Source organism: Nematolebias whitei, chromosome 21 (assembly GCF_014905685.2).
Source record: "Nematolebias whitei isolate Nwh7 chromosome 21, NemWhi1, whole genome shotgun sequence".
Lineage (NCBI taxonomy): Eukaryota > Metazoa > Chordata > Actinopteri > Cyprinodontiformes > Rivulidae > Nematolebias > Nematolebias whitei.
In genome coordinates this window covers 18,652,285-18,670,719 of record NC_056518.1, presented here as the reverse complement: position 1 = coordinate 18,670,719, position 18,435 = coordinate 18,652,285, and the positions used below count along the sequence as shown (strand labels likewise).

At 40.9% G+C, this 18,435-nt stretch overlaps 2 protein-coding genes across 2 annotated transcripts; both read right to left on the bottom strand.

Annotated features, from left to right (window-relative positions):
* Positions 1-5,640: 5,640 nt before the first annotated feature.
* LOC119427100 (glutathione-specific gamma-glutamylcyclotransferase 1-like) lies at positions 5,641-6,771 on the bottom strand. The gene is made up of 3 exons (XM_037694678.1): positions 6,596-6,771; positions 6,424-6,459; positions 5,641-6,054 (listed from the first exon to the last, which is right to left on the bottom strand). Exons 1-3 carry the CDS (start codon positions 6,764-6,766, stop codon positions 5,641-5,643), a joined length of 621 nt encoding a protein of 206 aa, XP_037550606.1. The 5' UTR covers positions 6,767-6,771.
* A 6,607-nt stretch (positions 6,772-13,378) lies between these two features.
* On the bottom strand, positions 13,379-17,855 carry LOC119427794 (delta-like protein 4). The gene is made up of 11 exons (XM_037695439.1): positions 17,802-17,855; positions 17,474-17,725; positions 17,102-17,159; positions 16,474-16,737; positions 15,800-15,860; positions 15,524-15,654; positions 15,261-15,430; positions 14,790-15,006; positions 13,957-14,695; positions 13,764-13,872; positions 13,379-13,664 (listed from the first exon to the last, which is right to left on the bottom strand). The coding sequence occupies exons 1-11, from the start codon at positions 17,853-17,855 to the stop codon at positions 13,659-13,661; spliced, it is 2,061 nt and encodes a 686-aa protein (XP_037551367.1). The 3' UTR covers positions 13,379-13,658.
* Positions 17,856-18,435: the final 580 nt, after the last annotated feature.

Genomic DNA, 18,435 nt, shown 5'->3' with positions numbered 1-18,435 from the left:
ATAACAAACTATTAAATAAGTGACTTTATTGCACTTCAGCGCATCAGAAATAGGCCTAGGTTTGTGCACAAGCTGCCATCTTGAATGCTGCAGATGCACCGTGCATCAAACGTTTATTTATTATAAAGAAAATCAAAATAAAATCTCTAAAGACTTGCATTAGAGATTCACAGCAACAAACTAACATGTAGTAAGTCCTTTATTTTCCAAGCACAGGATTCAGCCCCAGACTCGCATAAACCCAAGTCTTAACATATGGTCGTTTCACAAGTGATTCATGGGAATTCAGACCTGTGTGGTTCTCCCCCTCCTTCACTTTAAATGCTGTTGTTCACATTCTTGAGCAGCAGCCAGCAATGGAAGGAAAGCATAAACCACATCCACAAATATTAATCCTGTGACTCTGGGTATATTCTCATCTTCTTTGTATGATCAAGGCATTTGCATAATCTGAAGCAATATATATCCATCTCTTTCTCTTTTTTATTTTACCAGCTTAATCACAATGTCCTAACTTTAGGTAAAGCTTAAATGTCAAAGGGCTTTTTGTTAGTATCTCTAGTTACTCGTAGTCCATTAAAGGATGACAGGGATCCAGAAGCAGCCAGCTAATCCCACTTTACCCTTCATAGAGCATTAGAGGGGTCTATCCTTTGTCTTTTGCGGGATATCCCCATTTAAACCTGTCAAAGATGTATCTTCTGTTTAATCTGCTTCGTGGCTGAGGTCATGGGAATAAAACTTAATAAAATAAATAAATTGTTTACAATTAAAAAAAAAAGTAGAACAATGATTGATCCACAACAAAGGATGTATAAGCTTTTAAAAAAGGTTAAGAAGCCAGTTTAGGACTGGATTCATGTGGTGGGAAATATTAATTTTGGCAATCTAAATATAAACTGAGCTATAAAATGTAGAAAGTCTAAATGAGCTCAAATTTTATTTTCCTGGACGTTCAAATTTACTGTGGGAAAATAACACCAACAAACAGCAATGTTGAAAATGATTTTTCATTCAACCTTTATTTATACAGGTTAATCCCATTGAGCCTCAGGGACTCATTTATAAGAGAGACCTGAAAGATATTCAGTTTATGAGGACTGCACAAATATAGGAATTAACATTTCAATGTTTTTTAATATTTTTCATCCACTTTATGACTGGAAACTAATAACAACTCCAGTAAGGGCCTTGCACTTTGGCCTTTGAAGCCTGTTGTCTTATTGTCGTTGGCTCCACATCAGTGTTCTCCCACAGCCCGATTAGAATCTGCTCAAACAGGAAACACGACAGCAATTGGCTGATTAAAATGAGAACATAATTTGTACAAAGTGATCAACTTTCCAAGCAAACGCAAGGCGTCATTATGTAGAATTACACACTTGGAAACATTTTAGTCAATACATTAAACATTTTCTGTCTGTCCAGTCGCATTATTTAACCGATCACAAGATTGCCTTTTATAGCTTCAAATGCAGCCTAATAGGAATAAAACGTGAAGCTGTCACGAGGACCATGCCGTTGCTTGTATGTGAACAGCAGTGATGTAAAAGAACGCTGCAGCAGACGCTCTTTGAGAGTGTGGGAAACAGAGCTGCTTTCCCAACTCTTTGAGAAGAAACACTCCGAAGAAAAATGACAGGAAACCTCCAGGGTCTTTTGATTCAGGCTATGTGAGTCAAGGTACCTGGGAGCTTGGAGCCCTCACAGATTTGCCACTGAGTTTGTAAAATAATTTAAGATCAATCCTATAATTGGAGGTCCTTCTTTTCTGCATCATGTCTTGCTGCTGGATTACAACCTCGCAGTCTCATATTTCCTTCGCCGCAAAGCCTTTATAGTATGATAAAGGTCTTCTATTGATTGCCACATTGTTATAGCTGCTGTTTTATTGTGAGGAACTTTAACTTCCAATCATCTAAGGCTAAATATTAAGCTAAAATATCAACAAATATACGTATAAAAGGTGCTGCTGCATGCATCTGCCACGCATACATTTTTAAGTCACGTTTTTTTGCAAACACCATTTTTTGTTTAAAGCCTTTTGCACCTGTTGGTACTGGTGTGGGGCCATCTGTAGTTGTGAAAAAATGTTTTTTTATTGCATGGAGATCAGATGTTTCCTATTTCTGCACCGTAGACCAGGAAGTCCACCCCTCACCTCCTCCTAGAGCCATTGTCCATGCAAATATGCTTTTCATAAAAGGTTTTGTTTGGTGACATTCTGTGTAAACGAAAGCATTAAAACAAAAGCACTTGTGGGAAGCAATTTCAAACTTGTGAATGTAAGAGCATTTCACTGATTTTTATTCTTTATTTTAATGAATGGTATTCAGTCAGGAAGCGTAGGAAGTGGACTTTAATTTGTGAGCTGCAGTTCAACAGAAAGTTAATGAACTGGGGTGACATTTTTGGGAAAATCTTCATCCTTTTCTTTTCCTGATAAACAGGAGTTAGTTCATCTTTGAGGAAAAGGGGGCAAAACAGCAAGTTTGGTGATTTTCAAGTTATTCAAATCGTCATACTTTGCCCTTTGAGTTTGGGAGAAAATGCAAATTCAAAATAAGTTCTGTGTCAAAGATATGAGAGGCTAAAAATGCAGGAAGTAGTTTTATTATTATTTTTTTATTTATTTAGTCACGTCCTGCTTCAAACTGATTGAATTAAAACAACCAAAGTGTGGATCATGCTCTGTTTGAATCAGAAGAAACAGTACATCACGCACCAATGATGCTGAGTGGATTAAAAACGGTGTTTATCATTAGATAATGATTATTTGGTGTCAATTCCGTATGAGCCGCCGTTCAAGTTTAATCTGCTGACCATTTAGACATTCAACATTTCTTTAAAATAAAACGATAAAACAAGGTATGCTCCTTGGATGGCCTTTTTATCGTGGATAAAATCACTCAAATCCACTTGCTGGGACCCAGAGAGGGGCAAGCTCCCAGCTGACCTCCCAGTGTAAGGGAGCGGATGGACTCCATTAGTGATCCTATCATTTTCTCTTTACCGCACTTCTTGGGTGACCCTCAGTCCATCATTGACCAGCACCAAGATCAAGGGTCAGGGTTCAAACTGGGTCCACATTAACATGCAGATGGAGGCTTCTAAGTGCACAAGGTTTATTTTGGGGGTGGGTGAGGTGGAAGGGGTGACCACATGTCCAGGCCTGCACATCCTAAAGACTTGACTCCAACTTCTTCATAGACACATTGGGGCATCTTTGCTTGAAGAGCAGGTGTCCCGGCATCTTTAATTAGGCTTCAAAACAGACATAAGTTTGTGTATTTAAAAAAAATCCACATGGGTTTGTTTCTCAGAAAGCCTTTTAAGAGCTTGTGAGTTTTTCTCAACACAAAAACACTTTCAAACTTAGTTCTGAGAAAACATTTTCTAGTCTACCATTGTGGTAATTGGGGCGTTATCCTCCTGCTTCAAATTGTCATAAAGCACTTAATCTCTGGTGAGGAACTTTTATATTTACTTTGTTATTTATAGTGCACAGTTCCAATGAGACTTGTCATTGACTATAAAATAATTATGCTCTTGTTCAGCATACCATAAATTTCTTCATAGGATGTATTGTGCAATGTCTCTAAAGTCTACAGATGTTTATATTTTTGGATAATTTAATTAGGTTTTGCACTGAAAAAAGGAGTGGCTCTTAATTTCATTGTACTTGCGTATAATGACAATAAAAGCATTCTGATTCTGATTCTTAAGTTGTTTCAGGATGGCACGGTGGCTCAGTTGGTAGAGCCATTGCTTCTCAGTGAGAAGGTCACTAGATTGAATTCCACCTTTCTGTGTGGGGTTTGCATGGTCTCTTCATGAATGTGTGGGATTTCTCTGGGTTTTCCAGTTTCTTCTTTCCTCCCTAAATTGTCCATAGATGTGAGTGACTGGGAATGGTTGTTTGTCTCATTTGCTTCTATGTGTCTCTGTATTGAACTTGTGACCTGTCCAGGGTGCCCCGCCTCTCGCACAGTTACTGCTGGATATGGGCACCAGAGACCACCGCAACCCAAAAAAGGAAGAAGTGGGTAAAGATGATGGATGATGAAGTTTTCTTGAGTCACATGAGTTGCTTTTTTGGACACAATCAGCTCCAACTATCATTAAATAGGATGAGCCACAGTGCTGCTCTTCATCTGAACAGCATGGAAAGAAGTTTTAAAGTTCAAAGTGCAAGGTGTTAAAAATACACAAGACTCCCAGAGTCATCAGTAATGCTTGTAAACTGTTTGTACCAGCTTGTGTTGCACGGCACGTTGTCCTCTGCAGAGGACCACTATCAGACATTACTGTGTTGACTCATTGCTGTCAGCCTGCCAGGATGGTGGCTCATATTAGTTTCATTGCAAACACATGAGTGGTAGATAGCATGGAGCTGAGTTCTTCAGCAATAACTTCACAAAAGCTGGAGTCATCAACTTTTAATCCGCTGATTTTATTTAATTTTATTCAGCTAAACAAACCACTGAAAGAATGTAAAGATATCAAGGCTGTAATTATCCATCATCTTCAGTGGGGTTTCTGATCTGAACCTGTCTGTTGGTACATGTTTGGTACATACAGCTCTCTGAATAAAGTGTTCCCTGCTTTCACAGCTCAAACCTTTGACCTAGTTTTGGTTGGATTTCGAGGAAACTATATCTGAACCACAGTTTGGAAATGGGGGGCTTGTTTTTCCAGGACTGAAACTACTTTTTTTTTTTATTATTCTGACACGAGCACATGGAGCTTCAATGTGCTCATAGCTGAGACAGAGACGAACCTTATCTGCACCCATACCAGCGAAGACTCGATGTTCTTGCTGTTCCTCAGTGTGCACTCTTGCACTCAGGATTATTCCAGCAAACTGAATATCTGCTCTTCAGAGCTATATTTGTATTTTTTTTGTATTTTTTTATATCTTCTCTCAGGTATTCTCAGAAACACATGGAAAACCAATGTTTCAGCACAAGCTGTTATCAATTACTTGTAGATTTTATGACGCCTTTGCAAAAACTTTTGTGCATTCTGACAGTTTAATATTTTTAAACTTGTTTTTAATCCACCACTATGCAAACTTGAATTGAATAGTTTGCACATCTCTGAAGAATTAATATAAAAGTCAAAGCTCCCATTAAGGAATGAATGGTTAAATATTTCTAAATGTCCTTTAAGGCAGTCAAATTTATGAGGAAATGTCAGTCATGGAACAGTTGACATTCCTCTGTCACGTGATGTGAGAACATGAGGCAAGAGTCTGTTTGCATCCACCATTCAACAATCACACCATGTTCCTCTTTCAGAGATTTTATTGTTATATATTCAAATACATTAAAAAATACACTTTTGAAGCAAACGTTTAAACATATTTTCAGTGTGATTGTTTTAAAGCATCACAAGCTTCTGTTTTGTAGTATATCACAATTCTTTCTCATTATCAAAAAGCCCGAACTAAAAGCATGGATAGAGTAAAAGAAAGTTCCATTATTGTCACATTAAATAAGTTTTTAACCGCCTAGGACCTGGCATCCACATATGCAAGAGTACAGGTTTTAGGAGGTTAAAGCACAAAATACCCTGAAACATCAGCACCAGGACTTATTTTCGTTTTACAATCATATAAGAAGTGCTGGGTGCAGGCCTTTAGAAAGCTCCCATGGATTTTTGGTCTTGGAGTTTGATCCCCCCACAGTTGTGGAAAATCTTTATTACAGCTGCCTCAATGGAAAAAAGGTGCTCATCCTCCACCTCAGGACAGTAGAGCCTCATAAACTCTGCGAGCCGGAGCAGGTATTCAGTGTTGTGGCCCGTGCTGCCGCTGCAGATGGAGATCTGGGCAGCGATCTCCTTATCTGACGCCGGGCCGAGATAGATGGGGTTGTCAGAGGTAGCAATGTAGACCAGAGCCAGCAGGGGCTCCTGGCTCTTCTCTTTGGGGATGAACTCCACCATCTCTGTGGTATAACCTCCCAGCAAAACCTCTCTCCTGTTCAAATACTGAAGGGACTGATCGACCTGTGACTCCGGCACTTCGTAGGCAACACCCCACGTGCACGCCTGGGGTCAAAAACAAACCAGGAGTCAGCAGCAGAGCAAGCTGGAACACGTAGTTATAATACAGAACAAATCTGCTATTTGGAGGTACTCATAGCGTGGAATTGTAAGTAAAATGATAATAATAATAAGAAAAACAAAAGAATGGGCAGTCTGTTTTTAGAGCAATACAATTTATTGGCCTCATTTCAAATTATATTTATAAATTGTGTGAAAAGAACAAACTGACATTAAAACTACTCTTATTTTTTTGTCAAACTGTAATAATAATATACATTGTGTCCTCTTAAATGTGAATGTAATTTAGTCAGAATAATAAATAATCTAAAAAAAAATAAAAGTGATAGAACTTGAATAGGCAAAAACACTCACCTCCTGATCTGCTACAAGTGTGACAACTCTGCCTGGCTGAGAGAAAAACAATGAAAATAGAGTAAATCACTGTATATATGTTCTGGATAATAAGATAATACCCATCAGTAAATTGATTCATTTATTGCTACACATATGATCAGTTTGGTATTAGCTGAAGGAAAATTCTTACCTTTTCCTTGTCCCCTCGATGGAAATCATCTCCATGCCAGAACCTTCTCTTGTATCCTTTAATGTGACCAACTTTGCTTCTTTTATAATCAAACCCCGGTTTCCACACTAAGGAGCCATATCCAAATATCCAAATGTTGTTCTTTTCCCTGATCAGGTCCTGAAGCTTCATTCTGGTCTCCTAAATTAGTTTTGAAAAGCAAGCGATGTCTCAGCAGCTCCACTTTTAATGATCCATTCTGAATAACTTCACCTCACTGGTTATAAAGTGCAAATGCTCCAAACCCTCCTCCGCGCCGCCTAATTATCTTTTTTCTCTTCAGTGTCAGTCGGAAATAAACTTGGACAAATATACTGTTCGTTTTGTTTTGTTTGTTTCTGAACGTCAGCGAGCAGACACGTGTATTTGTTGTTCCGACTGCCTGGACCAATGAAATCTCAGAAGGGGCGGGACTAGCAGGCATATGAGCCAATCAGCATCATTCAGGGGTTGAGCTGTTTGAGCTTGGAAAAAAGGAGTTACAGGGTTCATGACAGATCTGCAAGCACACATTTAACATTTCTCTTGATAATCAACTGAGCTCTCAGATTACAGTGATATTATTAGAAATATTGGTGTATTTTTTATAGCCAAATGTGCTTTTTGTAACTATAACTTGTTAACTTAGTAGCAAAAGGTGCTCACACGCTGTCAGACAGGGAACATCAGCAGGTAATCACATTACCTATAAATAGCTGGGACTCCTATATATGTGCTCTTTTAAGCTCATTAAATGTTCTGCATTTACTTGACTGACCTTTGACCCCACGCAGGCTGATATATAGTGGTCTGTTTGTCCCGTTTGACTCTGCTTGATAAAGACTGCTATATTTGTTTAACTCCATCACAAAACCTGCTGCCTCCAAGTGGCTGTGAAAGTCTTCACTAAAGTGATGTGAGTTTCTGCTGCTTAGTTGTTCCCTTCTTTGCGTAATGGAGGTCTCATGCTTGGAAAAGGGAATAAAAAGTCGCATACAAAGTACTTCCTCTGCAGTTTTCGGTGAATTAACTGAAAGGGACAGTTCCCAGTAAGTTATCATTGACTGTAGCTCAACAAGTGAATGCCTTTCAAAGTCAACTCAACTAATCGACATTAACTAACACATGAATGTAACAAGGTTAAGTCAGGTCCTCTGGACGGATTATTCTTTGTTTTGAAATGTTTCGGGGTTTTTTTAATCCAAAAAACTTCTTAAATCTGAGGAGCTGCAACAAACTCAGTCTTATAAACAGCACCTTCTCGTACTGGATCAGACATCAGTGTCATTCCCCAATCTGTTACGGAACCCTATCTGTAGTGCAGCTCATTTGCGCATGCGCTAAAAGGAATACTTCCGGGTCGCATGGATCACCGTTGAATATGCTAGATTAAGGAAAATGTATAGTATATTTCCGTTTATGAATAAGAACTGTCTTAATTTACTTAGAAAAGTATATGCTCTATCTCTGCCGATTTTCATGTTGCTTATTTACGCCACTCGTATTTCCGTTAAAATCATTGACATATTTACGTCATGGTTAAAATGACATGCAGCATCACCACTGAGCAGCACTGTTTCACCGTGGAAATAATTCATTCTGTATCTTACAGGGCTTTTCTCATTCAGCCCAGGCTGGGGGTCAGGTCTAATGTGTCGCATATCATCTTAACCAATGATTTGTAACGGAAATACGAGTGGCGTAAATTAGCTACATAAAGATCGGTGGAGCTATAGCATGTACTTTTCTAAGTAAATTAAGACATTTTTATTCATAAACAATGGCGATGCGTGCGACTCGGATCGTGCTTCCGTAACAGATAGGGGAATGACAATCAGCCTAACAAATGATTGTTATGTGCTCTGATGGCCGCTTGCTATTCATGGAGGGCTGCGTGATACTTGCAATAACAGCATTGTAAGAAGGTGACAGTTGAACATGGAGGCCTCCGCCCATTTAACAGTGGACAAGTTCTCTTTACAAATATGACTTTATTTTCTCCTCTCTCAAACCAGTGTTCCTCTCTATCAAAGATTTGTACATCTTCATCCCTGAAAGAGTGATTGCTGGGCGCTGGACTACAGATGAGTGTTAACCAAAGTCCTGACATGATGATGTTGATCTTCTGTGCTGGGCCATCCTTTTGGCCAGTGGCTGTTTAGTTTCTCCGATGTAAGACTGATCACAGCCCTCCTGACACTGAACAGCATACACAACATTGCTCTGTTTGTGCCGAGGGACTGGATCTTTGGGATGAACCAGTCTTTGCCGTAATGTATTTTGGGGTTTAAAAGCCACTGGGACGTTATGTTTAGAAAATAAACGTCTCAGTTTCTCTGATACTCCCTCAACATATGGAATGACCACTGGTCTGGGTCTGGGTTCCTCCTTTTCACCTGTTGGCTGACTGGAGTCCTGTTTGGGTTTCTTCTCTGCTTTCAGGAAGGCCCAGTTAGGATATCCACATTGCTCTAGAGCCTGTCTTGTGTGGGATTTCTCCTTCTGCCTGGCTCCTGAGCTAGTGGGGATGCTGTCTGCTCTGTGATACAGAGTCCTGATGACTCCTAACTTGTGCTCCAAAGGGTGATGGGAGTCAAACTGCAAATACTGGTCTGTGTGGGTGGGTTTGCGGTACACCTCAGTTTGCAAATGTCCTCTATCAGAGACTGAGACCTCACAGTCCATTGTTTCATAAGTCTCTATGATGACATAACTCACTTTATCCACAAAGTCCATATAGTGTTCTGTACGGGATGTTCTGAGCTGCCAACTTAAGGGATGAGTACAGACACCAGATATTTGGAAACATTGTAAGTGACAGAGTTAATCATGCTAACAATAGGTCTTAAAGGTACACCTTGATTGTGGATTTTAGGTAAACCATACAGACTAGGTGTGGCCTCCCCTGGGTGGAGTCTGTGGTACAGAAAACGGTCAATAGCCTTGTCCTGCTCCAAAATTTTCAGGCTATTAACTTCTTCTTGTAACCACTTCCTGGATCTCTCACTCATAAGTGGTTAAGTCACTAAGGAGTGTCATAACTTTCTCATGACTGTTTTTCTGGTTCAAAATCACTGTGCACCTTCCTTTGTCTGCTGAGAGGATGACGATGTTTTTGTCCTGGCTAAGAGTGGTGAGTGCATCCCTCTCCTCTCTGTTGATGTTGGAAGGTGGTGATTTGGCGTTGCTGAAGCAGGATGAAACTTTGATTCTGAGCTGTTCTGCCTCACACTCTTTAATTTTGTTGTTGCTTTTAGCTGATTAGCTGTGATCATCTCCACCAGAGGAATTTTTGGTGCAACTGCAAAGTTCAATCCCTTGGCATGGATCTCTGGCTCTGGCTGGGTGTGCTGTCTGTCAGATAAATTCTTCACCCACTTTTCTGTCTCACTGGGGTGTGACTGTCTACCGGTGTGCTGTCTTCCATTGAGTGTGTTGTCATTGGTATTGGGATGGGCTTGATGAGTTACCAATAAAATGATATATTTTTTTGTTGTTGTATGTTGGACTGGACATGCTGTACTAGTGTGCCTTATCTGTGAATTCCATCACCAAATGTGGTCTGATCTATACGTGTTGGTAGTTTTTGTCGGATGTGCTATCCTTTGGCCTCTAACGCCTCAATGGTAAAACTGGTCTGTCTCACCCCTTCATTCAGCAGCTGGGTCTGTGTCTTCTGTAGGATCTTGCTTGCCTGGTGCCTGCTGACACAAGATTTGAGTTGCAGGCTCTTGGGAAAGTTGACACTCTGTCTGCATCCGAGGTTGAATTCCTGTAGTCCGCCCTCTTCTTTGCTGTTTGCTCAAACTCTCAAACTAGTTTGAGGCAATTCCTTGGGGCGGCTGTGGCTGAGTGGTTGGAGCAGTCATCCTCCAATGCGAGAGTTGGGGGTTCGAATCCAACAGCAGTCACACGCTCAAGTGTCCCTGGGCAAGACACTGAACCCCTCATCGCCTCTGATGTGTGTCCCATCAGTGTATGAATGTGATAAAGCTCTGATTAGTCTCTTTAGAATGATTTGTTCAATTAGCTTTGTAGAGAGCTAGTAGAGTGCTGTATGAATGGGTAAATGAGGACACAGATTGTGTTGTAAAGCGCTTTGAGTATCTTGAAATAAGATAGAAAGGCGCTATATAAGTACAGTCCATTTACCATTTACCATTCCTTTACTCCTCTCTCAAGGCCTCTCTTTTCTGAAAGCCATCTTTGTGAAGAGAACTCATCCATCGGTAAACATGGGTGGAGGCCTCTGTGTCCAACTGTCTCCCTCTTACAATGTTGTTATTGCAAGTATCACTCAGCTTTCTGTGAATAGCAAGTGGATATCATGGCACTAACGATAAATTGTTAGGCTAGTGGTCCTCCTTTTTACATGTGGACAACTAGTTTGGGCTGTCACCAACAAATTGGTTGAGCCACTATGAGAAGGTGCTGCTTATAAGACTGAGTTTGTTGCAGCGCCTCAGACTGAATCTTTTACATAAAAGATGAAACGTTTCAACAAAGAAGAATCTGTCCAGAGGACCCAAGTTAACTTTGTAACATTTGTCTACATGGATTATTGAGCACGCATCAGGATGACACATAAATGGCTCAAACTCTGTCAATTTTGCAGATACTGTAGCTGAGAGTCATCCTCAACATATTCTTTGAGTATTATCACGCCTTGTGAGATCTTTTAAAAACTCTCTTCCACAAACTGGATGTTATCTATAACTCTGCTATCAGGTGGAACTGTTTTTTTTTTTTAATACACACCACAGTGCTCCCAGACAAACTGGTCATCTCTTCATTCTTGGGGACAAATTCACTGGTTTCTGTTTATTTACAAAACTCTCATAAGGAAAACCTTGTTTTATCCACAGTCACTTCTTACAATACAAATTGCAGTTTGCATGTAAACTCATCAGTCACCTCATAGCTAAAGCCCATAACTCCTTTGGCTGCTCCTCAATAACAGATGACTGGAATCATCATCATTATTCCCAATGCTCTTGTATTTTTAATTTAGTAAAAATGTTGATTTATGCTGTTTGCTTTGTGTTTTTAGGCTTTTACAACTGTATTTTTATGTCTAACTGTGCTGCTGCCTTTTGGCTTGGTCATTACTGTAAATAAGAACTGGTTTTCAATTGACCTACCTGTTCAAATAAAGGTTAATATTATTAGTAGTAAATTAGTGATGGTACTTAACATCATTTCAGAGATTTCAAAATGATTCGGTCACTTCTCATTATAAAAATACTTCAGTTTAGCACTTTGGTATTGAAAGTGATGGGTGATAGGTGTTCCTTTGAATCATAAAAGGTCTTTAAGTTTTGTTGATGAGCTAACAGCTTGTCCGAACAGCAACAAGACCAAAGAGGATTACTGCCACCTTAAAACAAAACCAGTCTTAAAAATGTTATAGTATTATTTTCTGTTTTAGCAAACCATAAATCAAAATATTCAGCTCAATCAGGAGATGGATGCTATGATTTTTTTTTTAAAGTAAACTTTAGAGATGAAAGCAGTCTGAGATATTTTATTGCTTCAAAAGCTTGTTCTCTGAAAGCTGTTTTCTCATTATGATTTTTACCTACTTATTCCATCTTTGGCTTTTAGCTAGTCTTATGCCACATTTAGCTTTTGTGACCCTAACCTTTAGCTCATTCTATTACTTTTTGATTTAGCTAACCTTTCACTACTTTTTTAACTAGTGTTTTTTTTTTTTTTTTTTTAACTTTTAGCTATAGTTTTTCTCCTTTTATCTTTTACCATTTGTTTTGGTCATTTTAGCTTTTACCTACCATTTTGCCTTTCAGTTTTTAGCTATTGTTCTGCTTCTTAGAGCTTTTGGCGAGCGTTCTGCTTTTTTTTTTTTTTTTTTTAAACTTTAACAACTCTGTTTCAGTGTCTTCAACAAATTTCAGCAGTCATCCAACCCTCCGCATTCACACGTCATTTTTGCAAAAAAAAAAATCCCGTTTGTCTAGTTGATTTGATCACCCGTGCACTCGAAGACTGAAGAGCAACGAAAAATAAAACTGTGCACTCAAAATGTGTTCTGTGTCTTTTTATAGCAAAATAGAAAATAACAATATCAACGACATAACAACGAAATAAGACACCAAAACATTTAAAAAATAAATTCACCTTTTTTGGTAGCATCAACTTAAAACACAAGACATACATCTAATCTCAGCATATAAATATACAGTATATACAAAAACATCTTTAAAAAAAAAAACAAAAAAGAAGATCAGTGCTTCATATATTTAAATTACTAGTGAAATGCTAATCTTACAAAAAAAACATTATTGGTTCAGTTGTTGTCACTGAAGGCGTCCATGGTGTGATAGTCTCTACATTTGTGTCTTTGTCTTCATCAGTAATTTTGCATAAAAACAGTCGAGGCCAAATCAGGAGTTTCCCTGCAAAATGTGTCAGCGTATTGCATCGTTCGATCATTTTTAGTTACCTCCAAGATGCTGTGCAAAGGGATCAAGATAAGGCAGGGCACATTATTTTGCTTCTACACACAATTAAGGCTTTGCGATCTATTCTTAATACATTCTTTATAAAATAGATGGGTTTTTAAACTAGAAAAATACGTTAAAAATCCTACACAAATGAACCGTTTTCAGTAGTTTTTGTGTCCCTTTTTGTGTTTGCTTGCATAGTAAGTAGCAGGTCAGAACAAATGGAGAATCCTGGCTTGTTCTACAGCTGATTTATTTGATATCAGGGAGTCTGTCCTTGTCAGAGCACATTTCCTTTCTGGATTCCCTCAAAGTATCTTGAGCGAAGCAGGCGAAAGTTTGAGTCGAAAATATCAAAGGCAAATCCAGATTTGCTCTTTTTTTTTTTTTTCCAACAGTCTTTTGCTTCAGTCTGTACATTCTCACAACGATTATTAGCTTTAGTTCTTCTTTAGTCAAAGAGCACATCCAGTTATCAAGTTTTTAAGAGCAGCATCTTGCATTTAAATAAATCCCAGTCTCTTCACACTTGTAAACAGTCCACAAGGAATCCAAACCAGACAACGAGTAATATGATTTGATTATTATACCTGGAAGAGAGAAAGATGGAAAACATGTTTTGATCTCATGCTATATAAAAACAAAATCTTACATAGAAATGTCTTTTTCTGAGTTAATCGTTTGCTTACCTCCGTTGCGATGATGCATTCATTTTTCTCCTCTGCTACAACAAAAACAGACTGGTAGACTGAATCTCTAGAGGAGCATATTGCTGATATTCTACACTCGGGCCTTTCACTGGAAAGTACAAACCAAACAATATTACATTCAAGTTCAATAAAAGCACAGTGGAACTAGTTTAATCTCTGCCTGGGCTCTTACCTGTACATTCTACTCAAATGCTTGTCGTCTCCTATTATCTTTTCACAGTTTTCATCTTTGTCCAAAAGGGACAGTTCGTCCTTGTACCTCATGGAGGATTTGTAGTCCAGGTGATAGTGGTTGATAAGTTTATGATTCAACTTTTCTGTAGGACAATCCACCTCCACATCCACCTTCTTGTTTGTGTTCTTGAGCTCAACGGTCGAGATAAGGTTCTCTTTCTGAAACTCTGCCTTGGAGAGATTGTTCATTGTCTCAGAGTCCTGCTCCTCGTTTTGTTTTTTTCTGTGACGTACGACCACCGCCGCCATGCAGAGAAGCACCAGGACGGCCACCAGGCCAATACCCAAGCTGATGGCCACCAGGTTCAGCTTCTCACTGGACTCCAAGCCTCTGTTGGGGCTGGGAGTGTTGACTGATCGCGGATCTCTGTCCTGGCATTGGGGGCCGCTGTAGGGGGCAGGGCAGCTGCAGGTGGGTTTCCCCGCAGGCCCATTGGTGCAGGTTCCACCGTTGAGGCAGGGCTGAGAGGCGCAGCGGTTTGTGTGTCTGTCGCAGTGGCGGCCCGTGTAACCTGGCGGGCAGGTGCAGGTGTAGTCGTTGATCCGGTCTATACAGGTGGAGCCGTTAGCGCACGGGTTCCTGGCGCACTCGTCAACGTTGATCTCACAGCGCAGTCCTGTGAAACCGGAGCGGCAGCTGCACAACCTGAGGTTACCCTGAACCACACAGTGTCCACCTATTCAAAAAAAAAAACAAACAGATCCACATTATGGTTACTTTTAATACAGGGATCCACACTGACTTTTGATGCAATGAGCCAGATGTTCTACCGTTGGAGCATTGCAGTGAGGTACATTTGTCCATTTTCTTCTCACAGTTGAGTCCAGTGTATCCAGCTGGGCACTCGCACATGTAGCTATGGCCGTTATCCCTCTCTTTGCACTTGCCTCCGAAGCACGGTCTGTCTGCACAGGTCAGTATCTTGTGTTCACAATGTGGGCCTTCAAATCCCTTCAAACATGCACATGTAAAGCCAGTCTCTGAGTCCTGCAGAAAAAAAAAAGAAAGTATAAAAACGTTTTATGTAATTTGTTTTTTTATTGTGTCTCGCAAACAACCACCTCAATGAACCCCATTCTCTTCAGTTTGAAATCTATTTACAGTGCACAGTCTGTGAACTGGGTCATCCACTGACTTGACAATCAATAGCATCCTCTTGTAGTAGCAGAAAGACGGAGGCAAAAACAAAAACAGGAAAGCCTGTGTTGTGGGAAAGGAGCGAGAGAGGCTTCCGGACTCACCAGGCAGCGGCCTCCATTGAGGCAGGGCTCGCTGTCACACTCCTTGACCTCTGAGTCACAGTTGACCCCGGTGAAGCCTGGCAGGCAGGTGCAGGTGTAGCTGCCCTCGCCTGTGTTCAGACACGTGGCCCCGTTGGCGCAGGGTTTGTGATTGGTGCAGTAGTTCAGATCTATAGACAAAAGAAACATTATAGAAAAGAACGGGCACGCTCCTTATCTTAGACACCCAGTTTCCTGTTTGAAGAACGAGGCCGCTTGCGCACCTTGGTCACAAAAGATGCCTCCCCAGCCTTCCTTGCAGGTGCACTGATACGGCTCTGTACAGGTACCGTGTTTACAGGACGGATGGAGTTTACACACATCACAAAAGAGTCCCTGCCAGCCCTCTCTGCATCTGTTCACACATAAAACATGACAGTTGGAAACGAGAAAACAGAAAATGGCACACTGTTTATCCACAGCTGAAAACACAAAGCTCTGTTCATAAGATGAATTATTTATGTTAATGTATAGAAAGTGAGTGTTATCTGAGTACTCACTTGCATTCTCCTGGTACTGTGCAGGTTCCATTACTTGCATTGCAGCCTTCCAGACAGATTGCTGGGAAGAAAATAATAAAAAGTTTTATATAAGTGATTTAGCACTAATCACAGAAGCACAAACAGACTTTCATCACATTTAAGCCTTTCCACTCTCTATAAAACCTGCTACCTGACCTTGTTATTGAAACATCTATTATTCCTGCTCCTGTTTTGTTCTGAACGCGCCACGGATTTTTGCGCTTTTTGACCGCGTGCACGTTGGAGCGCAGCAGATGCCTGTTCTGGAAAAAAAAAAAAAAAAAAAAAAGGCAGGACAGCTGCACCCATTGTTGTCGGAGGACGGTTCGAGCCCCGCGTGCAGCTGCTGCCCTGCACCGCCTCAACAAAAGAAGCCTCAATTTAGTGGCGCGTGGCGCCCGATAATTCCGCGATTAACCCCGGCGCGTGCTGCAGAGCTACCGCCGCCCTGGATTAGCGCACGCGCCCAAACCAGGTTGTCAATCCTCAGTCACATATAAACAGGAAAGCTTCTACTATTTAGTATTTTTTTTTATATTTTCTTTTAAATAATAACGACTTTCAGGAGCAATTATACAATTAAAATACATATTTGTTGAGCTTTTATATAAATTCAGGCTCTTTAGGTGCACAAGTGTCCACTTTTCCCTTACGTTCTTGGCAGTATTCCCCTTTCCATCCAGGCAGACAGTCTATTTCCCCGTCAGGTTTGCAGGTGAAGTGGCCAAAACGGTCGTCTCTCGGTGTGCATATTTTGGAACAAGTGTCCCCGTAGTAATTTTCTTTGCAGATGATCCGGTATGAGTACCTGAGCTCCGTCTGCGCCCCGGTCTGCACATCCTGGGACCACTCGGGCCCTATTCCCAAATGTTTTTGAATGGCAAAGGAGCCGATGAGCAGGTCAGGGTTGCTGGGATCTGTGAAGGAAAAAGCACAATAGCGTTTATTGCTTTAAATTAATAATAAAAGCCATGCGGAAGTTCTCTATTCTTTAATGGTTCAATCACAAATGGTTTATAATATGCAGACTTTTCCCACGCATGGCTAAAATAAAACAAAGGAAGTGCATTGTGCTGGAGTTATTTGATTGTATAATGAATGCCGAGTGATTCATAAGTCTCCTTTACAAACACTAACCCCATTTCACTGAAAAGGCCTGCATTTGCCAACTTTGTGTCAGCGTGGTTTAATGATTTGAACGAGCGATAGGAAATAAATCAGATTGGGAGAGTGCGTCTTTGTCGCCCTCTAGCGGCATTAGCGCAAATAGCGCGTCCTCACCTTCAGGCTGCTCGGCTGCTGGAGAAAACCAGGCTTCAATAACTAAAGAGAAAGCACCCTGAGAGAAAGTAGAAGAAATGCATGTCATTATTATTTTTTTGGACTAGTTTTGATTTATAGTAACACACACACACACACAGAGATATTCACGATTAATATGATTTCAATGTAAATAATAACAGGATACGGCATCAGTGCGACATTCAGATAAGAAGTATTTCCCTAATTTATCTAAACATGTTGCATTATTTCCAGACTTTTGCTTAAAGTCTACTTTTGCGCCACAAATAAGTCATTACATTATATTTTCTGTCATAATGATGTGCGTAAAACTGTGGAGAAGCCAGCGCGTCTGCGCCATGGCGCGCTCACCGGCCAGGTGAAGCTGAGCGGCACGCGCAGCCTCCCGTCCTGCTGGATGCTGAACGAGTCGGTGCCCAGCACAGGTGTGCTCGCTCTCCCGAACAAACACCTCCCAGAAGACACCTCTGTCTGGAAGTTCTTCAAACACACCGTGAAAAAAGTCCTGCAGCCGCTCAAGCCGCAGCTGCGCCCATTTGCCAGCAAACCTTTGGAATTCTGAAAATGATGGAGATCTATCTCGAACACACTTGATCCCAAAACCTACAAAGGAAGTTAACAGTGAGCACAGACAGATACGCACGCGCACGCTTTGCCACAACGATTTATCATTAAATACCTGAGTGAATAATATCATAACTATTGCGGTGATAGAGGTGAACCAATCGGCCATCCTTTAGAGCTTTCTGTGCGTATCCTAAAAAATCAGTCCGCCGCTCCTTGCTGTTCCAAATAAAAGTATAGCCAAAAAATAAAAATTGATCAAAAAAATAAATATAATCCTGCTTCCAAAGTTAAATCGAGATCCAGCTCCGCAATCCGTATCCAGAAGGAAAAAGTCAAAAAAAAAAAAGAAGTTATCCAGATCGAGAGGGTTCAGACAAATGTCAGTAACGTCAATATCCACAAGTGAGTCATTCTGCGGTCTTTCTGTGGGCCATCCATCGTGCCGGTCGGCTGCTGCTGCGTTTTGCTGTGCTGATGCGGGGCTCGTGCTGACAACAGTGATGCGCGCGTGTGACGGAGCATCAGCGCAGTGACTCCCAGTGAGGGGACGTCCCTCCCGGTTTATATAAGCTGGAGGGGACGGTGTGTCCGTGTCGGTAAACACCACCCACAATCCCCTCCACCTTCCCTCTGCTTGGAGTGTAAACATCAACACACACTGTGGGGATGGAGGGGATGGTGTCTGAATCCACCTGCTCCTGAGGACCCCCCCCCCCCCCCCCCCCCCCCCCCCCCCCCCCCCCCCC

Excerpts from the sequence above, each read along its gene's own strand:
- LOC119427100 (XM_037694678.1), bottom strand. The coding sequence starts at position 6,766 with ATGAAGCTTCAGGACCTGATCAGGGAAAAGAACAACATTTGGATATTT. Across the intron at positions 6,460-6,595 it reads ATCGAGGGGACAAGGAAAAG|CCAGGCAGAGTTGTCACACT; the intron begins GTAAGAATTTTC and ends TTTTTCTCTCAG. Across the intron at positions 6,055-6,423 it reads CACTTGTAGCAGATCAGGAG|GCGTGCACGTGGGGTGTTGC; the intron begins GTGAGTGTTTTT and ends TTTTGACCCCAG.
- LOC119427794 (XM_037695439.1), bottom strand. The coding sequence starts at position 17,855 with ATGGCCGATTGGTTCACCTCTATCACCGCAATAGTTATGATATTATTC. Across the intron at positions 16,738-17,101 it reads AGCAGCCGAGCAGCCTGAAG|ATCCCAGCAACCCTGACCTG; the intron begins GTGAGGACGCGC and ends TTTCCTTCACAG. Across the intron at positions 15,007-15,260 it reads TCAATGGAGGCCGCTGCCTG|GACTCAGAGACTGGCTTTAC; the intron begins GTGAGTCCGGAA and ends TTTTTTCTGCAG.